At 42.6% G+C, this 17,861-nt stretch overlaps 1 protein-coding gene across 2 annotated transcripts in view; it reads right to left on the minus strand.

Moving 5' to 3' along the window:
* AFF3 (ALF transcription elongation factor 3) overlaps positions 1-17,861 on the minus strand; it is a 321,108-nt gene that overhangs the window by 171,559 nt on the left and 131,688 nt on the right. For both annotated transcript variants that reach the window (XM_060769769.2, XM_060769770.2), the window contains exon 4: positions 2,262-2,303. In XM_060769769.2, the coding sequence (XP_060625752.2) occupies positions 2,262-2,303 (42 nt within the window). The remainder of the gene's footprint in view (positions 1-2,261; positions 2,304-17,861) is intronic.

A 17,861-nucleotide genomic window follows, 5' to 3' on the forward strand; every position in this document is an offset into this window, starting at 1 on the left:
GTCAATTATTATGTTTTGTACTTTTTTAACTTTTGTAAATCCTCTTGAATCTATAATAGAAAAAAAGTTTCTACTAAATTGAAATAACAATGTCAACTTGACTGGGACCATGAATGTGTGCTACAAAAATAGACTTGCCAATTTCCTTAACTGTATCATATGTTTTCATGTTTTCCTACACTACTTCTGTCTTGTGGAGCAGGACAATGGAAATCTCTGGGGGTTTTCTTAACATAATGCCCACTAGATCTTTTAACATCTCAAAATACCCATTTTTTCCACTTTTCAGTTATCCCATTTTGGTGGCTTCTTCACAACTGAGGAGATTATTCAGGTTGTGACCTTTTATCAATGCAACCTAACCTCCTAGCACTCTTCTTGTCTTGTTATGCGTGCACAAACATGCAATGTTCCTGCATTGTGTAAGGCAGCTTCTGCAATGTATGGGTTTTTGTGGAAACCTGTGTAAGTCTTCTCTGATATAACTGTCAGCTCTAAGACCTATTTTTAAATTGACAGTGGATCTACAGCTTGTTTATTCTCTAAGGAGAGTCATGGAACCTATGGAGAAATATGGCTCTGGTCACTTCTTGCACCATCTGAATATGGCACATAATAGCAGAATGGTCCACTTTTGAATACTTCTTGCACTATGAGTAATACCCTGCTTTTCTCCTATGGCACAGACAGTCCCAATGAATACTCTTGTCATTGAACACTCCCAGCTGCCTTTAAAATGTCCCAGTTTTTCTTTCTTCCTTTCCTCTGTTTTCTTCAGTTGCTCCAGACGGAGATCAAAGAGTAAATGTATGTAGTTTGCACACAATTAAATCAGCAAAGAGGAAGGTGAGGAATGCTGCCCTTCCAGTGGGCCCAGTCTCAGATAGCTGGCATATTTTTCCTTATTAATAACTTCTGCCATATTGACAACACTTTGATGTGGATTAGGCAAATGTTTCCCAATTTTCATTTGTGAAATATTGGAGGAGGTGTATAAATGGACAATATTTTAAAGTGCTGTAAACATTACCATATCTTTTGTACATTGTCTAAGCAAGTTTTTGCAGAAAACTGAGGAATATAATTTTTGGCTTTTTAACAAAATGGCTCTTATGATGTGTTCTCATGCAGAAGATATATTTTCTGTACTCAGTGTTCTGGGTTTTGATAAACACTATTTATCTTACCAACTGTATGTCTCTTCCACAAAATAATTATCTAGCATTCCATGCTCAAATCTGTTTCAAAAACAGATTGTTTATTATCTTTTTAGGAGGAAATTCACATTGTTTAGCCTGTTCATATGAAACGTTAACAACAGACTCGACAATCTCCCCATACTTCTGAGTAGTTTGGTGGAAATTGTTCTCTCATAGATCTCATTACTCTTGGGACTGGAATACATATAATAATAATAAAATGTCAAAGGACCTTATCACACAATATAGTTATAGCACTATGGTTTCAGTTCAATGGCAATGACTGAACTCTATGGAATGCTGGGGATTATGCTTTGGTTAGAAATGGATGAAAAGTCTAAATCCATCTCCCTAAATTATAAATGCAACCTTAGAATATGCCATTGCAGTAGTATGAGTTTTGAACTATGCCCTGGAGACCACGGTTTAAATCACTACTCAGCCAAAGAAACCCATTTTGGACAGGTGACTTTCTCTCAGCCTTGGAGGAAGTCAAAGGCAAACTCCCTCCAAACAAATCTTGTCCAAGGTTTATCTTAGGACTGCTGTAAGTCAGAAACAATTTGAACATACCCAAAAAAAACCCCTGTAAATCTCATACTTCCATAGTCAATTAAACTGAAATCATAGTGACATTATTGTGTAGTATGAAAGGGTCCAGAAGTGTAATATAAACATGGCTGTGCTACTGTAAAGGATGCATATGTGGGCTTCATGTGATCATCAGAGCTCATTGTGCCCCCACCCCACACTCTCAAACATCTCAAACTGTCCCTACATTTCTTCTGTTAACAAAATTGATAAATTCCCCTATCCCAGGTCCCCAGGAGGTATGATTGACTCTATTGACGCCACCCAAGACTGTTTTAGACCCGTGGGTATCTTTTTTCAAAATCAGAACTGGGTGTTCAAAACTTGTCTTTTTAAAACTAAACACACTATAACTGCATTTTGGCTTATTGCTTTGAGAATTGCAATGCAATCAGGTCACACCTCGGATACCCATAGTATCAGTTCCGCCCAAACATATTCTAAGGAACTGAAGAATAAATGCTGTCCTACCCGTAAAATTTCTTCAACACAGCTGTCATCCGCTGCTCTATCCTGTAAACAAAAAACAAAAAAAAATACACTGATGAGCATAACACTTTAATATATGAGTTCAGACAACTTTAATGCAATACAAACTTGGAAGAATGTTCTTTGCAGTGAGGAAATTATGGAACCTCACACTTTACTGCAGTGCATCTTAACTGTATTGAAATAGCTCTAAATTTTTCACTTTTGAACAGAATTGTTCAATGTAATATATATCACAGAAGTCACACAGCAATTTCAGAAATTGGAAACTATGGTAATATATTGTTTAAAATATTAATATCATCATCCTAATAAGCCAAAATTTCATTTGATGCACACTACCCAATAAAATCTAAACAAATCTTGTTGTGCTACTCTAACATTAAAGTTATCAACTACAAACCTCTGTTGCGCCCCTAAAATGACTGATACAAACTTTAACACCCAACTCGCCGACAGGTTTTCTGGGAGGGATGTACAGTAAAGAGTCCATAATACCAAAAAAGAAAACAAGGTAACATAAAAAGTCATGACAATTTTAAGAAGCAGATAAATGTCAATTATCACTCTGATCATAACATTTCTTTTAAATCCAAGGCATACAGGTTGTTTCCACATCATTTAAAAAGAGGTTCTAGGGGAAATCTCTCTCATCATTTATGAGGAGCATGCTACACAACTGCAAGCAAAGCCTTATGCCCGCACGTTACTTAATGTGATATATTATTAGATATCTCATAAGCAAATACAGTGTAATCTTTCTCAATTGTGCCTGCAATGTGTACATATTTGGATATCACAACAAACCAGAATTCTTGAGGTTCCTGGCATACTATAAATAGGGTGGTGCACTGGTACATGGTCCGGAGTTTTGGAGTTCGATGTCATCTGTACGCAGATTATGTTCAACTCTATCACTCCTTCCAACCCACTACTAAGGAGGCTGTACAAGTCCTGAACTGGTGCTTGGCAGTTGTGCTGGTCTCGATTAGAGCGAACAAATTGAAATTGAATCCAGACAAGAAAGAGGTCCTCCTGGTTAGTCAAAACGCTGAATAGGGCATAGGGTTACAGCTGTGATGGATGGGGTTACATTCCCCCTGAAAGTACAGGTTCGCAACTTGGGAGTAATCCTGAATTCATCACTGAACCTGGAACCTCAGGTTTCATTGCTGGCCAGGGGAACTTTTGCCCAATTAAAACTTGTGCACCAACTGTGCCTGGACCTTGGGAAGTCTGACTTGGCCATGGTGGTCCATGCTCTGGTTACATCCCATATAGATTACTGCAATGCACTCTACGTGGGGTTGCCTTTGAAGTTCAGAAGCTCCAAGTGCTGGCTTTAGCCTATAAAGCCCTAAACGGTTCCGGCCCAGGCTACCTGTCCAAACGTATCTTCCCCTACGAACCACCTCGGAGACTAAGATAATCTGGGGAGGCCTGCTCTCAGTCCCGTCTGCCTCACAAGTACGGCTGGTGGGAATGAGAGACAAGGACTTCTCAGTAGTGGCTCCTCGGTTGTGGAACCCCCTCTCTAGTGACATCAGATCAGCCCCCCCCCCCCCAACTAGCTTTCAGGAAGAGAGTCAAAATCTGGCTCTGGGAGCAGGCTTTCAAAAATTAGGGCAATGTAGAATATTGAATTATGTGCAATTTGACCTTGAACTCCGGATGGCATGTTTTTAACTTTGAATGTATTTTAATCATGCCTAATATGTTGCAATTTTACAACTATTTTAAGGTGAATTTGTTGTTTTGAGGCACTGTGTATGTGCCATTGTAAGCCTCCTTGAGTCCCCCTGCTGGGGTAGAGAAAGGTGGGGTATAAATATGGCAAATAAATAAATACATGTGGAAGTAGCTAAAAAACCCAAGATTTCTAGGGGCTTAATTTTCACATCTCATTAATGCTGTAGGGCACTGTTTCTCAAGCTGAGGGTTGGGACCCCTGGGGGGGGGGTTGCGAGGGGGTGTCAGAGGGGTCACCAAAGACCATCAGAAAACACAGTATTTTCTGTTTGTCATGATTGTTCTGTATGGGAAGTTTGGCCCAATTCTATCATTGGTAGGGTTCAGAATGCTCTTTGACCGTAGGTGAACTATAAACGCCAGCAACTACAACTCCTACATGTCAAGGTCTATTTCCCCCAAACTCCACCAGTGTTCACATTTGGGCATATTGAGTATCCGTGCCATTGATGGAGTTCAGAATGATTGTAGGTTAACTATCAATCCCAGCAACTACAACTCCCAAATGACAAAGTCAATCCTCCCAATCCCACCAATATTCAAATGTGGGAGTATCGGGCATTTGTGCCAAATTTGGTCCAATGAATGAAAATGCGTCCTGTCTATCCAATATTTACATTACAGTTCATAACAGTAGCAAAATTAAAGTTATGATGTAGCAACAAAAATAATTTTATGGTTGGGGGTCACTACAACATGAGGAACTGTAGTAAGAGGTCACAGCATTTGGAAGGTTGAGAACCACTGCTGTAAGGGGATCCAACTGGGAGAAGGAAAGTGGGTTTAGCCATAGAGAATACATATTCTGCTTAAAATATACTATGAATCTTTTTAATGTACATGTAGTTACATACATTTTTCTCCCTCAGCAGCCTTTTTACTATAGTAATTTATGGCTTATTTTTTATATTGGATAGCAAAACGATTTGCATATTTATATAATTACTCTGAAATATCAACATGAAGCACTTTGAGAAATTACTACTGATAGCTACTAAAACATTTATTTAATCCCAGTTGTGTTCCTGCTGAGAAAAAAATCTCAAAACAAGATACAGTCATGTAACAACCAGGCATCTGGAACACTAAGCTATTATTCTGTTTGAGCAAAAGTTAGCCTCATCTTCAGCATTAGAAGTTATTCATTCAAATGCAGTCGATAGATTTAGGAGATGCTTCAGGTTTATTTCTCATCTATTGTATTACTAGATACTTAACTTTAATCTAGTTAGATTTTTAAAAAAATTACAGGGTTATCTCTGTAGTATTTCTTGACACCATGGGATTCTCAAGATATTGAATGCTATAAATTGTGCAGCACATTATTAGTTTGGCCTTGCTTACAGCAGTTGTTTGTATTCACAAATGTACCTTCAAGAACTCAAGAACATACTGGCAGGCATACCATGGCTGATACATGACACAATGCCACATGAATCAAAGCATAGTCACTATAGAGGAAAACAAACTGAACTCAGTAGGTCCAATTTTTAAATAAACTACTTCTTAGGGACTAGAAATGTAAATCCTTGCTTATTATGGGAACTTCTATGTGAATAGTGTGGTTAATCCCCTCCAGGTTTTAGCTTGAACTTGAAAAGAGCAATCTAAGATATCGAGGGAGACCCTGGTGGCACAGTGGGTTCAACCATTGAGCTGCTGAGCTTGTTGACTGAAAGGTCACAGGTTCGAATCCAGGGAGCGGTGTGAGCTTCCGCTCTCAGTCCCAGCTTCTGCCAACCCAGCAGTTCGAAAACATGCAAATGTGAGATCAATAGGTACCGCACTGGCAGGTAGGTAATGGCACTTCTTGCAGTCATGCTGGCCACATGACCTTGGAGGTGTCTATGAACAACGCTGGCTCTTCGGTTTAAAAATAGAGATGAGCACCAATCGCCTGGACTGGGGACAACCTTCACCTTTACCCAAGATATTGAGGTTCCAAGTACACTGCCACAAAATGGATTAGCCTGAGGCATCGAAATGATTCACCAGGATAATTCATTTTAACCTGGAATAAACCTGACTTGTCAAGTTTAATGCAGGTTTAAAAAAATACTTCCAAAGAACCAGACCAGACTTTCCTTTAAGGTCTGGATCTTTGGCAGTATGGGGCCTGTGAGGACAGACACCTTGGACTGCCATCTGTTTGTCTCCATAGCCATCCCAGTTTATCGGACTCATGAAGTCTGGGAAAGGGGGGCACAGTGAGTTTCCCCTCCCTTTTGCCCTGTATTAACCAGGACAAGCCTTCTTGTTGCCCAGAAATGACATCAAAGGTCTTCCCTCCTCTCCAAAGCCTCTGATGTCTGTCCAAGATTCCAGGAAAAGAAGGGAGATGTCCCTAGGCTTGTCCTGGCAAGTACAGGGCAAAAGGGAGGGAAGGGAGGGAACGTTGGCAAGGCCCATGCCCATCCATGCCAATCATTTCATCTTATAAAAACTACTTGGGTATCTCGAACAAAAGGTTAGGATATACTAGCCAGGAAATATCATAACTCTTCGACATTTCATTCAAATAAAACCTACACTACAGTAGAGGAACAATAAGAGAGAGATGTAATGAATGGGAACTGTATAGTTCTGTTAATAAAATATAAAGTTTCCTGTTATTGTGAAAGATAGATTGTATAAAATCAATCTGGCATATTATTTTTTTTCATTTATCCATAAACAGTGATGTTAAGCTCTCTTGTCACACTGGCAAAGAAATGGTAAACATTAAGATTGCAGATTCTTGTCCTGTGAGAAGCTGTAGGCTTCCCATTGGCACCTCACTGCAACCTGTCAAAGCAGAATAACCTCTGAAGCTATGCATAAAGTGCTTCACATTTCCAAAGCTCAATTCCTCAGCAAAGGAGAGTCCAAAAGTGGCAGGATAGAATTGGGAACCTCAAGCCATGGCTGATACTGGATAAGAGACTTCCCCCTGGGCACACAGAAGACTTGGAGACTTGGAAGGCACTGAACAGACTGTTCTCTGATACCACGAGATGCAAAGCCAATCCTAAGACCCGTCGCAAACTCTGTTCCTGCGGGAGGAAAATTGCTAGCATGTCCCTGACGTCACGAGACTCCGCCTCTCGCCCCGCCCCTTTCTCTGCCCCTTTCTCCATGCGAGCGTGGTTTTTCCTGTGCTAGGGCAGCATTGCCCGCATTTTCTCTCAGTTGGCAGAATTCAACTGAGAGAAAATGCGGGCAATGCTGCCCTAGCAAAGGAAAAACCACGCTCGCAAAGAGAAAGGGGCGGAGAAAGGGGCGGGGAGAGAGGCGCAGGCTCATGACGTCAGGGACTTGCTAGCAAGGTTTTCTCCAGCAGGAACCTAGTTTGCGACGGGCCTAAGAAATGGAGCTTCAAAGTGGAGTCCATGACATGCGAGTGTGGAGAAGAGCAAACCACAGACCACCTATTACAATGCAGTCTGAGCCCTGCAACATGTAGAATGGAGGACCTTCTTATAGCAACACCAGAGGCACTCCAAGTGGCCAGATACTGGTCAAAGGACATTTAGTATAAAACTTTGTGTTTTTAAAACACATTACAACTGTACCCTTGGTTTGCTTCTGATACAATAAATAAAAATAAATATTCTTTTTCTGTAAATTCTGTCTTTCTTAACGAGTCAGCTGGGCTTTTTTGAAAGAGTCTTTCACAGAGTACATTACCCGCAACACCATATTAATAAATGCAAGCTGAAAGTGCAGTAAACTGAATAATTGCTTGAAATAAATACCAGTTTTTCTGGAAATTTTCCATAGTGGAAATTAGATCATTTAATAACTGATAAGCTTCTTTGAACAGCAGGAAGATGTTTTTAAGGGTCCAATGTGACATTTTATATTGTAATTTCATGCCAATATTATTTATTTTAATTTAAAAGTTGCCTACCTGAGCCTTTAATAGAGGCTTCTGAAGTATCAGCAAATTAATTCAATCTTCCCCATTGACATTGTAAGGCTTATGCTATATTCCCTTGGAGGTAAAGTGCATGAATTTCATTGTGTACTGGATTAATCTAAGTGCTAGACTGCTCATTTGGCTGGTCTATGGATGTATTTTCTCTATATAAACTTCCAATAAGTGTACATTCATGTGCATGTTGTTAAAATAGAACAGTTCCCTAGTGAGTGAAAAAAAAACCTCAGCTACCATTAAACTTGTTTTCTTTCTACACGGACTGCAAAAGGGCAACTAATTAGAACCGTAGCTCCCTGCATCAGTTTATGTGTGTCTAATGAGTATAACACTATATGACAAAGACTTAACGCTGTAAAGTGGAATGAGACTTGTGCTACTAACAGTGCAATCTTGCTCATGCTTTCTTCAAAGTCTCACTGTGAACCATGAAACATACCACACAGGATAGCAATGAAAGTTTCTGTGCCATATTTAGCAAGCCTTTCTTCCAGCAAAAGACTCCAAACCCAATGTGTGCTTTGTGTTTGTCTGTTACTAACTGACAAGACAAAAGAGGACATTATGGAAGCATTAACCTTTTTGTAATGCTGTAATCTGTATCTGAACACCAGCTATATCTACACTGCCCAATTTATTAAAACAGATTGGTTGACTCTAGAGGTGTTAAAAAATGTAAATGAACAATAAATCAATAAAAGCTATATAACGTCCAAATAAATTACCTTGTGGTTCACATTATTTCACTGCTGTTTTCCATGTTTGCAATTAGCGGGCTATAAAGGATGCCATAACTGGGAACATAATGGGAAGAATTCTCTATAAATGATAATCGGTATTTAGTCCCATGGAGCTGAAAATTACTTGAATGAATACAGTAAATACTAGTGTTGGGGGACTCTGGTGGTCCCCTCCTCATGTTGTGGTGACTCCCTACCATAAAATTATTTTTGTTGCTACTGTTATGAATCGTAATGTAAATATTTGATTTGCAGGATGTATTTTCATTCACTGGACCAAATTTGGCATAAGTATCCAATATTCCCAAATTTGAATACTGGTGGGGTTGGGGGGGGGGATTGATTTTGTCATTTGGGACTTGTAGGTGCTAGGATTTATAGTTCACCTACAACCAAAGAGCATTCCAAATTTCACCAACAATGGAATTGAACCAAACTTGGCACACAGGTCTCCCATGACCAACAGAAAATACTGGAAGGGTTTGGTGGGCATTAAGTTTTGGAGTTGTAGTTCACCTACATCCAGAGAGCACTGTGGACTCAAATAATGATGGTTGTGGACCAAGCTTGGCACGAATACTCAATATGTCCAAATGTGAACACTGGTAGAGTTTGGGGAAAACAGACCTTGACATTTGGGAGTTGTAGTTGCTGCAATGTATAGTTCACCTATAATCAAACAGCATTCTGAACTTCACCAATCATAGAATTAGTCCAAACTTCCTACACAGAACCCCCATGACCAACAGAAAATACTGTGTTTTCTGATGGTCTTTGGCGACCCCTTTGAAACCTCCTTGCGATACCCCTAGGGGTCCCAACCCTCAGGTTGAGAAATGCTGCCCTACACAGTGGGCTCAGAAAAGCTCCTAAAGGAGTAGAAAAAAATCTCCCACAGGCCATAAAAACTGGCCTAGAAAATTTGTCACAGCAAGCCAAATAACTGTGGGAACTCTGATTTTATGTGGGTGATCATCATATTGGTGTAAACTGCATGAGTACTCCTATGTGCACCAAAAATGGCTAAGCAAACTAGGTACTTTCCTTGCAGTATTTCTTATGACATGTGAACCTATCAGAGAGATAATGAAACCAAGAGAGAGACAGTCTTCTGGCTTATTCTCTCTCACCAGAGAATTAACCATAAACCATAAAGCAAAGTGTTTCCACGCCTTGTTGAGTGCGAGAGAAGAGACAAATTCTGACAGCTGAGTGTCACAATTCGAAACACATCTGAAGACCTTCTTCCAGCAGGCCCACGAAGTAAGTTTTTACTATGAATTTTAAACACACATCTTATGTTCACTATATTTTATTTTTTGTTCTGTGTATATTAATATATGTATTTTATAGAAATATGTTTCAATATGTGCATTTTATGTAATGTTTCTAATTATGTGTTTTAGCCATGCTATAACCCACACTGAGTCATGAGGAGAGGCGGGTAAGAAATAAAATTATGATTATGGTGATGCTGATGAGAGAGAGAGGACTCTTCCTGTTCATACTTCATAATCAAAAACTTGTGGCTTATTTAGTAATTAGAAGTGTGGACCATTCTTAACAATGTATATTTCTCATTCATTCTGGCTTCTTATGATATATGAGTATGGCTGTTCTCTATCACTACACCTGTCTTGACATTTTCCATTTGCTCCTCTATTACCCAGATCAGTTTGGCAATGAACATATTTTTTAGCAGATGAGGGAAAACTAGTATTAAATGAACTACCAAACAGATTATAATGTTCATCAAAGAGACAGCCCAAGGCTGATTTTCTGCCTAAAGTGGAATAGTCAACAGCTCCACCCCCCCCCCCCCCAAATAAGTTTGTCAAGTTATTTTGGCACTTGAGGAAGGAAATCTCACAAACATCTCTTCATGTTCCTGGAAGTGAAATAACAAAAACAAATACATTTAAATCATATAACTACAATGGCAGCCTCACTCTATTTCAAGCTTGATTGCAGCCTTAAATCTTTAGTGAGGATTTAAGGCTGCAATCATCCCAGTGAATTTAGCAGGGATTAGCTATGAGAAGACACCCCACTTCACAGTAAATGGCAGTGAGAAGTATTCGACATTATCACAGCAGGGCTTTAAAGTGGGAAGACCCACATTTCCGCTACCTTCAGAATCCTGGGAAATGTAGTTTAGGGCGGGGCCCTTTGAATTCTCAGCTAAGCAGTCCTCACCCTCCCAAACTACATTTTCCAGAATTCTGCAGGCTGCAGAAATGCAGGGCTGCCCACTTTAAAGCCTTGGTGTGATAACATGATGACATATGAACAACACTAGACAAACATAATACATATTTTAGGCTAAGACTGGAAGAGCCATGGGGCGAGTAGGGATTTGGAAAACATGTTTCTAGGATAAATATTGTTCTGAATAAGAAAGTGTATCTTGCAGTTATAGTATAAAGCATTTAGTATTCATTATTAGGGCAGGAAATCACCTTTGTTATCACTTACGGGAAAGCACTTTTTAATGTTTATAAGAGCTAACAACTTATTATAAGTACTGAAAACAAATAAAGTTTTAGTCTGCAATAAATAAATAAATCTGTAACTATATTTATATATCTGTAAATATTTCAGTACATAATGTTAAGAATTTAATAATTTGAGAAATCACACCGACATTGCTTGTAATCATTAGAGCATATATATCCACAGATGCTTCCAGTACATGAAAATTCTGGAAACATCTGAAAATATTAATAATTACTGTTGGAGACTCATATTAATAGTTACAGCAGTGTTCTTGTGAGGTATTGTCCTAATCCATCTTAACTATCAATAGCTTTGTAATGTGGATGTCAAGTGAAGAAGACTCTTAATAACTGATCGGGCTCCTCTTTGGATATCTGCTTTCCCAGATTGTTCTAGCTATCCAGACTTCTACACATATTTCCAAACTGGCAATAGAAGGAGCCTGTCCTTCAAGTAGAGAACATCTACTCATTCATTTAAAACATTTACACCCACTCGAAAGCCAAACAAGCTCTCTGGCTTACAAAGGATTCCCTCAGGCTTACAATCTAAAAGTGTAGGGGACAGGGAGATGCGTTTTCACTTTTCACAACTTGATATATAAAGCAACTAAGGACCTGTAATTAGCCTACATAGGATGCACCAGGCATATGAAGACAACCGCAGATCTAATCTTGGAGGTAGCACTCTTGGGCTGGTTCTGGAACTCATCTACAAGTGATGAGTTTAGACCTCTGGAAAGACCTTTCCTCTTCCATGGTGTCCAATCAACATCAGAAGGAGAGGGGTAAGGAATGGGTAGTGGTGATGGGGGGGGGGGGAAGCTCATTGCTCTACCCTCCTCTAGGGTTGCAAGGTTTTCAGAACAGCAATAAGGAACAGTCAAGACAAGTGAGGAGACATGGACCAGGGCTATGTAAGGCCGACCTTGAGTCTCAAGAAAGAGACCTCATATGAGATCTCTAACATCCAACCCCTGGAAATCTTGCCACAGCAGACCAGCAGCAATCATGCGAGAAAGATCCTTATTGCTGTTCAGCCTGGCAGCTAACTGGACATCACTTACAATAAGGAGAATTCTGCCTGAATAATTTCCCCTTTTGGTATTGTTTACCACCAGAATGCAGGCCCACAATATATTAGGCCAAAGAGCATAGAGTTCTGCAAAAAAGGGAAGTCTTCCTACCTAGAAAAAACAAAGGACCAGACTATTTTTCTGCTATCAGAAGATTTCTGGTGGATGCCAATTGGCTCTTCTTAAGTCTAATAAAGCCAAGTTGAAGGAGTTGAGTTTTGTACACAGATATCTGATCACCTGGCTGGAACTGGTCTTATTTGGAGATTGTGGAGGTGTATGTGGCTCTGTTACCCATGATATATCCACATTTATTTTTATCTATGTATTGAAATTATATCCTCTTTCTCTCAAGGTGAGATTCAACGAGGGAGACACTCTCACCAAACCTAAACATTCCCCTCCTCATTAGGAAAGGTCAGGTATCTGCCTCAGGCAGGTGATTTTGGATATCACACAATGGCAAAAATGTTATTTGATCTATCACTTTGTATTTTTACTACTAAGAAAGGGAAGAGGGGTTTGTGAATTCAGATGCCAAAATAATGCAGGTGTTCATGGGTACTATACACCATAACTTCAAAGTTGGATCAAGCAGGACAATGTCTTGGTGCAGCACTGATTGGATGATGAGAGTGTCTGCTTTTTCTTGACTTAAAGATGGAAGGCTTATTATGCTTGGTATGATGATCCAATTATTTGAAAATGAAGAGAGGTAATTGTTAGCATCCCTTGCCTACTTTCCAACTTGAGATAATGACAGTAGGAAAATGTAACAGCTGTCTGATGCAGAACCCCCAAACCTTGTATGCTTGGTATGATGATCCAATTATTTGGATCATCATACCACTGGAGTGAAAAGAAAGCAAACTCAGAACAGAAGATGAAAAAATTATAGCTTGGTCTATGGACAAAGTATGGACAAAGTGTAGCTCACAGACTGCATGTGGTCTGCAGGGTTATTTTTTGTAACGCCCAAGAGCTTCTATGTGTCACAACTATGCCCCCAAATACATTCTAGAAAGTATGGATAGCATTTCCACCACATTTGGGTTAAAATCAGATTTTGGGGAAAAAATACAAAACATTTTGCCACACAATGCTTTAAAATATCTACTAGGGTTGCAATTTAGGATGAGCAGAGACCATTTTATAAACCCCAAACATGGTGAAAATATCCCCACGTCCCCTGAAGGTACTTGGGGGGGGGGGGGGGAGCTTGCTTATTTCTTTATTTTTGCAGGAGCAGTTGCTGCTCACCAAGTTGAAAACTTGATAAATATTTTCCTACCAACCTCAAGAAATGGGGCTACAAAGTGGAATCCACAACATGCGAGTGTGGAGAAGAAAAAACCACAATGCAATGCACTGCAATGCAACCTGAGCCCCGCCACATGCACAATGGAGGACCTCCTTGTGGCAACACCAGAGGCACTCCAAGTGGCCAGCCACTGGTCAAAGGGCATTTAATCAACTACTAAGCTTGCAAACTCTGTTTTGTCTGTTTGTTAAAAATTTGCTAAAAATGTAATATAATTGTCTGGTTGATACTGACACGATAAATAAATAATTTTTTAATATTTTCCTTGAAATTTCCATGGTCTATAGCACAAAAGTTACCATTAAAATGCTCACTTTGATTACTACTTACTATTGTGAGACTGCTTAGCAATTCTATTTTTTTAGTTCTAACTTATCATGATTAATGGTAGGTTACATACCTGTGACCATCTTTCTTCGAGTGGTGCTCTGCGAATTCACACTTGTGGAGAGACTGCGCCTGCGCGGGCTCCAACGGAAACTTCTACATTTTAAAACTTTCAAGTTTTGGCGGTAACCCCGCCCAGCCCCGGCAGGGGATAAAAGGGCGCCCCGCGCACACCGATCCAATTCCTACGCCGCCATGGTAGCGAGAAATTGGAGGTTTGCATAGAGGGGAGGCTGGGCGGGTTAGTGTGAATTCGCAGAGCACCACTCGAAGAAAGATGGTCACAGGTATGTAACCTACCATTTTTCTTCGTGGTCTCTGCGAATGCACACTTGTGGAGACTAGCAAGCTCAGGTCCCGGAGGCGGGAAGAATGCAAACCGACTAGTCAAGTCAAGGGCCAAACAATTTTATTAAGTGCAACAGTTAGCAAACAAGAGATTGTAATCACTTCCGAAGAAGGGCACATTGCATAAAACTTATGGGAGTACGTGATCCTCCCGGTCACATGAGGGTGACCAATTCACAGTGAAAAAACACTCAATAAATGAGGGCATTCTTGAACAATAAAGACATTTTCCATGACCCTTGAAATAAACTACATGGTGATTGCTGAAGACACTCATTACAATGAGGGCACATTAAGTGGTTACACAAAAACAGTTTGTTAACAAGTGCAAGGCACATTAGCAAGGCAAAAGGTGTCGGTATCGACACAAATACCACCCGTGATGAGCCTCATTAGGCTATAGTGCAAGGTTGCCTATGCTTCAGGCAATAAGGCATCAAGTGCAAAGGTGCAATTACATTCACTGGCACCGGTAAACAACAGAATTCAAGTAAAAACATGGTAAATAACATTCACAACAATATACGGTACCGAAGGAGCACTCAGTATCGATCAACACAAGAGAAAAACTTTGCAAAGTTTAGGAAGGACAGGATCCCAAAATCGCCCTCCCAAAGGCCATGTCAGGTGTACACCTGGTATTCAGTCTATAATGTGAGACAAATGTCTGAGGATTCTTCCAGATGGCCGCTTTACAAATAGCGTCCAGGGGAATCCCCTTAAGGAAGGCCGTTGATGCCGCCATCGCCCTGGTTGACCGAGCCCGGACAACTAGCAGGGTTTGTTGTCAAGCAAGCTGGTAGCAAAGCTCGATTGCCGAAGTGATCCAATGGGACAGGCGTTGTGCCGTGATCGGCAGGCCCAATTTTTCCCGGGCATACGCCACAAATAGTCTCTGAGTCCGTCGAGACCGAGCAGTCCTGTCCCGATAGCACAGTAAAGCCCTCCGCACATCAAGCATATGAAGTTTTTCTTCCCTCGGGGTAGAGGGGAACTGACACAACGAGGGAAGGACAATGTCTTCGTTCACATGAAAAGGGGACACAACTTTGGGAAGGAACGACACGTCCGTGCGGAGGACTGCTCTGTCTTCGTGGACAACCAAGTAAGGTTCATCGACACGCAGTGCCGTCAGTTCCGAAGGCCTACGGGCCGAGGTGATGGCAACAAGAAACGCCACCTTCCACGACAAGAGTCGAAGGTCAATCGATGTTATTGGCTCAAATGGCTTCTGTGTGAGCCGAGTCAGCACCAGGTCGAGATCCCAGCCCGGCGTCGGGGAGCGAACTGGGGGGTGCAGGTTGTTGAAACCTCGCAGAAAGGACTTGACAGAGCTCTCCTTGAACAAGGAGGCCTCCCCTGTCCGTTGAAGCTGCCAAGAGATAGCTGCCAGGTGGGATTTGAGCGACGACAGCGACAAGCCCCGCTCGGTAAGGTGTAGCAGGAACGAGAGGACTGACGGTATCGACGGCTGATGATCGTCTAGGCCCTTCTCAGAGAGGAAGGCCTGGAAGCGATTAAGGCACGCTGAGTAGCACCTCTTGGTCGCTGGCTTGAGGGCTGCCTCCAGGATCGGGAGAACTCCTGGGCACAGGGACCTCAGAACTGGTTCCTCCACGCCGAAAGATGCAGAGAAGCGAGGTCGGGGTGGAGAAGCTGACTGTCTTCCCGGGAGAGCAGATCCTGTCAAAGTGGAAGGCGTCTCATCCGTCCCTCCGACAATTGGAGAAGGACCGGGAACCACGGTTGTCGTGGCCATTCCGGCGCAATCAAGATGCAGTTCGCTTGCGCCAACTGGATTCTCTCGATCACCCTCGAGATGAGCGGGAATGGAGGGAAGAGGTAAAGCAGGTGTTGGGACCAGTCTAGGAGGAACGCGTCCCCGAGACATCCTGGTACCGTGTTCGGAGCAAGCCGGGCACCAAACTGAGGGAGCTGAGCGTTTTGCGGCGACGCGAAAAGGTCTGCGGCCGGGAGGCCCCAGTCCCTGAAGATCTTGGCCAGTTCGTCGGGGTTCAACTTCCACTCGTGGGAGGTCGCTCTGGTTCTGCTGAGTGCGTTGGCCTCGACGTTGACCTCTCCCGGGAGGTGCAAAGCTGTTATCGACACCGACCTGGCCACACACCAGTCCCAAAGTTCCATCGACAGCTTGAGGAGCTTTCTCGAGCCCGTTCCTCCCTGCTTGTTCACATAGAACATTGCCACCATATTGTCCGTGAGGATCTGGACTGACTTCCCCGTGACCAAGAGAGCAAATGCCCTTAAGGCCTTGAAGATCGCCAGCAGTTCCAGGTAGTTTATATGGCACTGCCTTTCCTGTGGAGACCAGAGGTCGTGGACTGAGAGCTCTCCTGTATGGCATCCCCATGCGAACATCGAGGCGTCTGTCGTTATCGTGACAGTCGGGGGTTCTGGGTGAAACGGGACGCCCCTGCAGACGTGCTGGCGGCTCACCCACCAGTTCAGAGAGTCCTTCACTGACTTCGGTATCAGCATGCATTTCGTGGCACTGTCTCGGATGGGATTGAAATGGTCCAGGAACCATCTCTGGAGGGGTCGGAAGCGGAGCCTCGGCAATGGTGTCACCATCACCGTTGAGGCCATGTGCCCAAGGAGGACTTGTATCTGTTTCGCCCTGACCACTCGGGATCGGCGCGCCTTGAGCGCTTCGGCTCGAAGAGCTCTGAACCTCTCCTCCGGAAGGAAGACTGTCTGGGAGAGAGAATCGAACATGGCGCCGATGAACTTTATGCAGGTGGTGGGCTCAAGGTGGGACTTCTCCTCGTTCAGCTGGAGACCGAGGTCTTCGAGGAGGGAAAGTGTTCTTGTCACCTGGAGACGTAGGAGGTCTGGGGAGCGTGCCGCCAACAACCAGTCATCTAGGTACGGGAAAATGCGGATTTTTTCCCGCCTGAGGGCTGCCGCGACCACCGACATGCATTTGGTGAAGGTTCTCGGTGCGGTCACGAGACCGAACGGGAGGACGTTGAAGACGTACGTCTGTCCCGCTACCCTGAAGGCCAGGAAGCGCCTGTGACGCTTTCTTATTGAGAGGTGAAAATAAGCGTCCCGAAGATCGACGGACGCGAAGAAGTCCCCATGCCTGAGGAGCGGAAGGATGGACGATACCGTCACCATCCGAAACTTTTGAGGTTCGATGAAGGTGTTTAAGTCTCTGAGGTCGAGGATGGGGCGGAGGGAGCCGTCCGGCTTTGGGACAGTAAAGTATCTGGCGAAGAAGGCTTGATGGTTTTGAGAGTCCGGGAGCGGGGAAATTGCCCCCTTTAGGAGCAAGGTCTCGATTTCCACCAGGATAGCCGAGGACGGCTCGGTATCGACAATTTGTCCTGTTGGTGGGAGTTCTTCGAACTCCAATGCATAGCCTTCGTCGACAATCTTTAAAACCCATGCATCTGAGGTGATATTTTCCCATGCAGGGAGAAAGTTTGTCAGGCGATCTCCGAACGGTGTCGAGCCGGATGGAAGGAAGAGGGCGGGTACCATCGGGAGGGACATGGGAACAACATCGGTAACGAAAGAGCAAACGGTA

This window comes from Anolis sagrei, chromosome 3 (genome assembly GCF_037176765.1).
Source record: "Anolis sagrei isolate rAnoSag1 chromosome 3, rAnoSag1.mat, whole genome shotgun sequence".
Taxonomy (NCBI): domain Eukaryota; kingdom Metazoa; phylum Chordata; class Lepidosauria; order Squamata; family Dactyloidae; genus Anolis; species Anolis sagrei.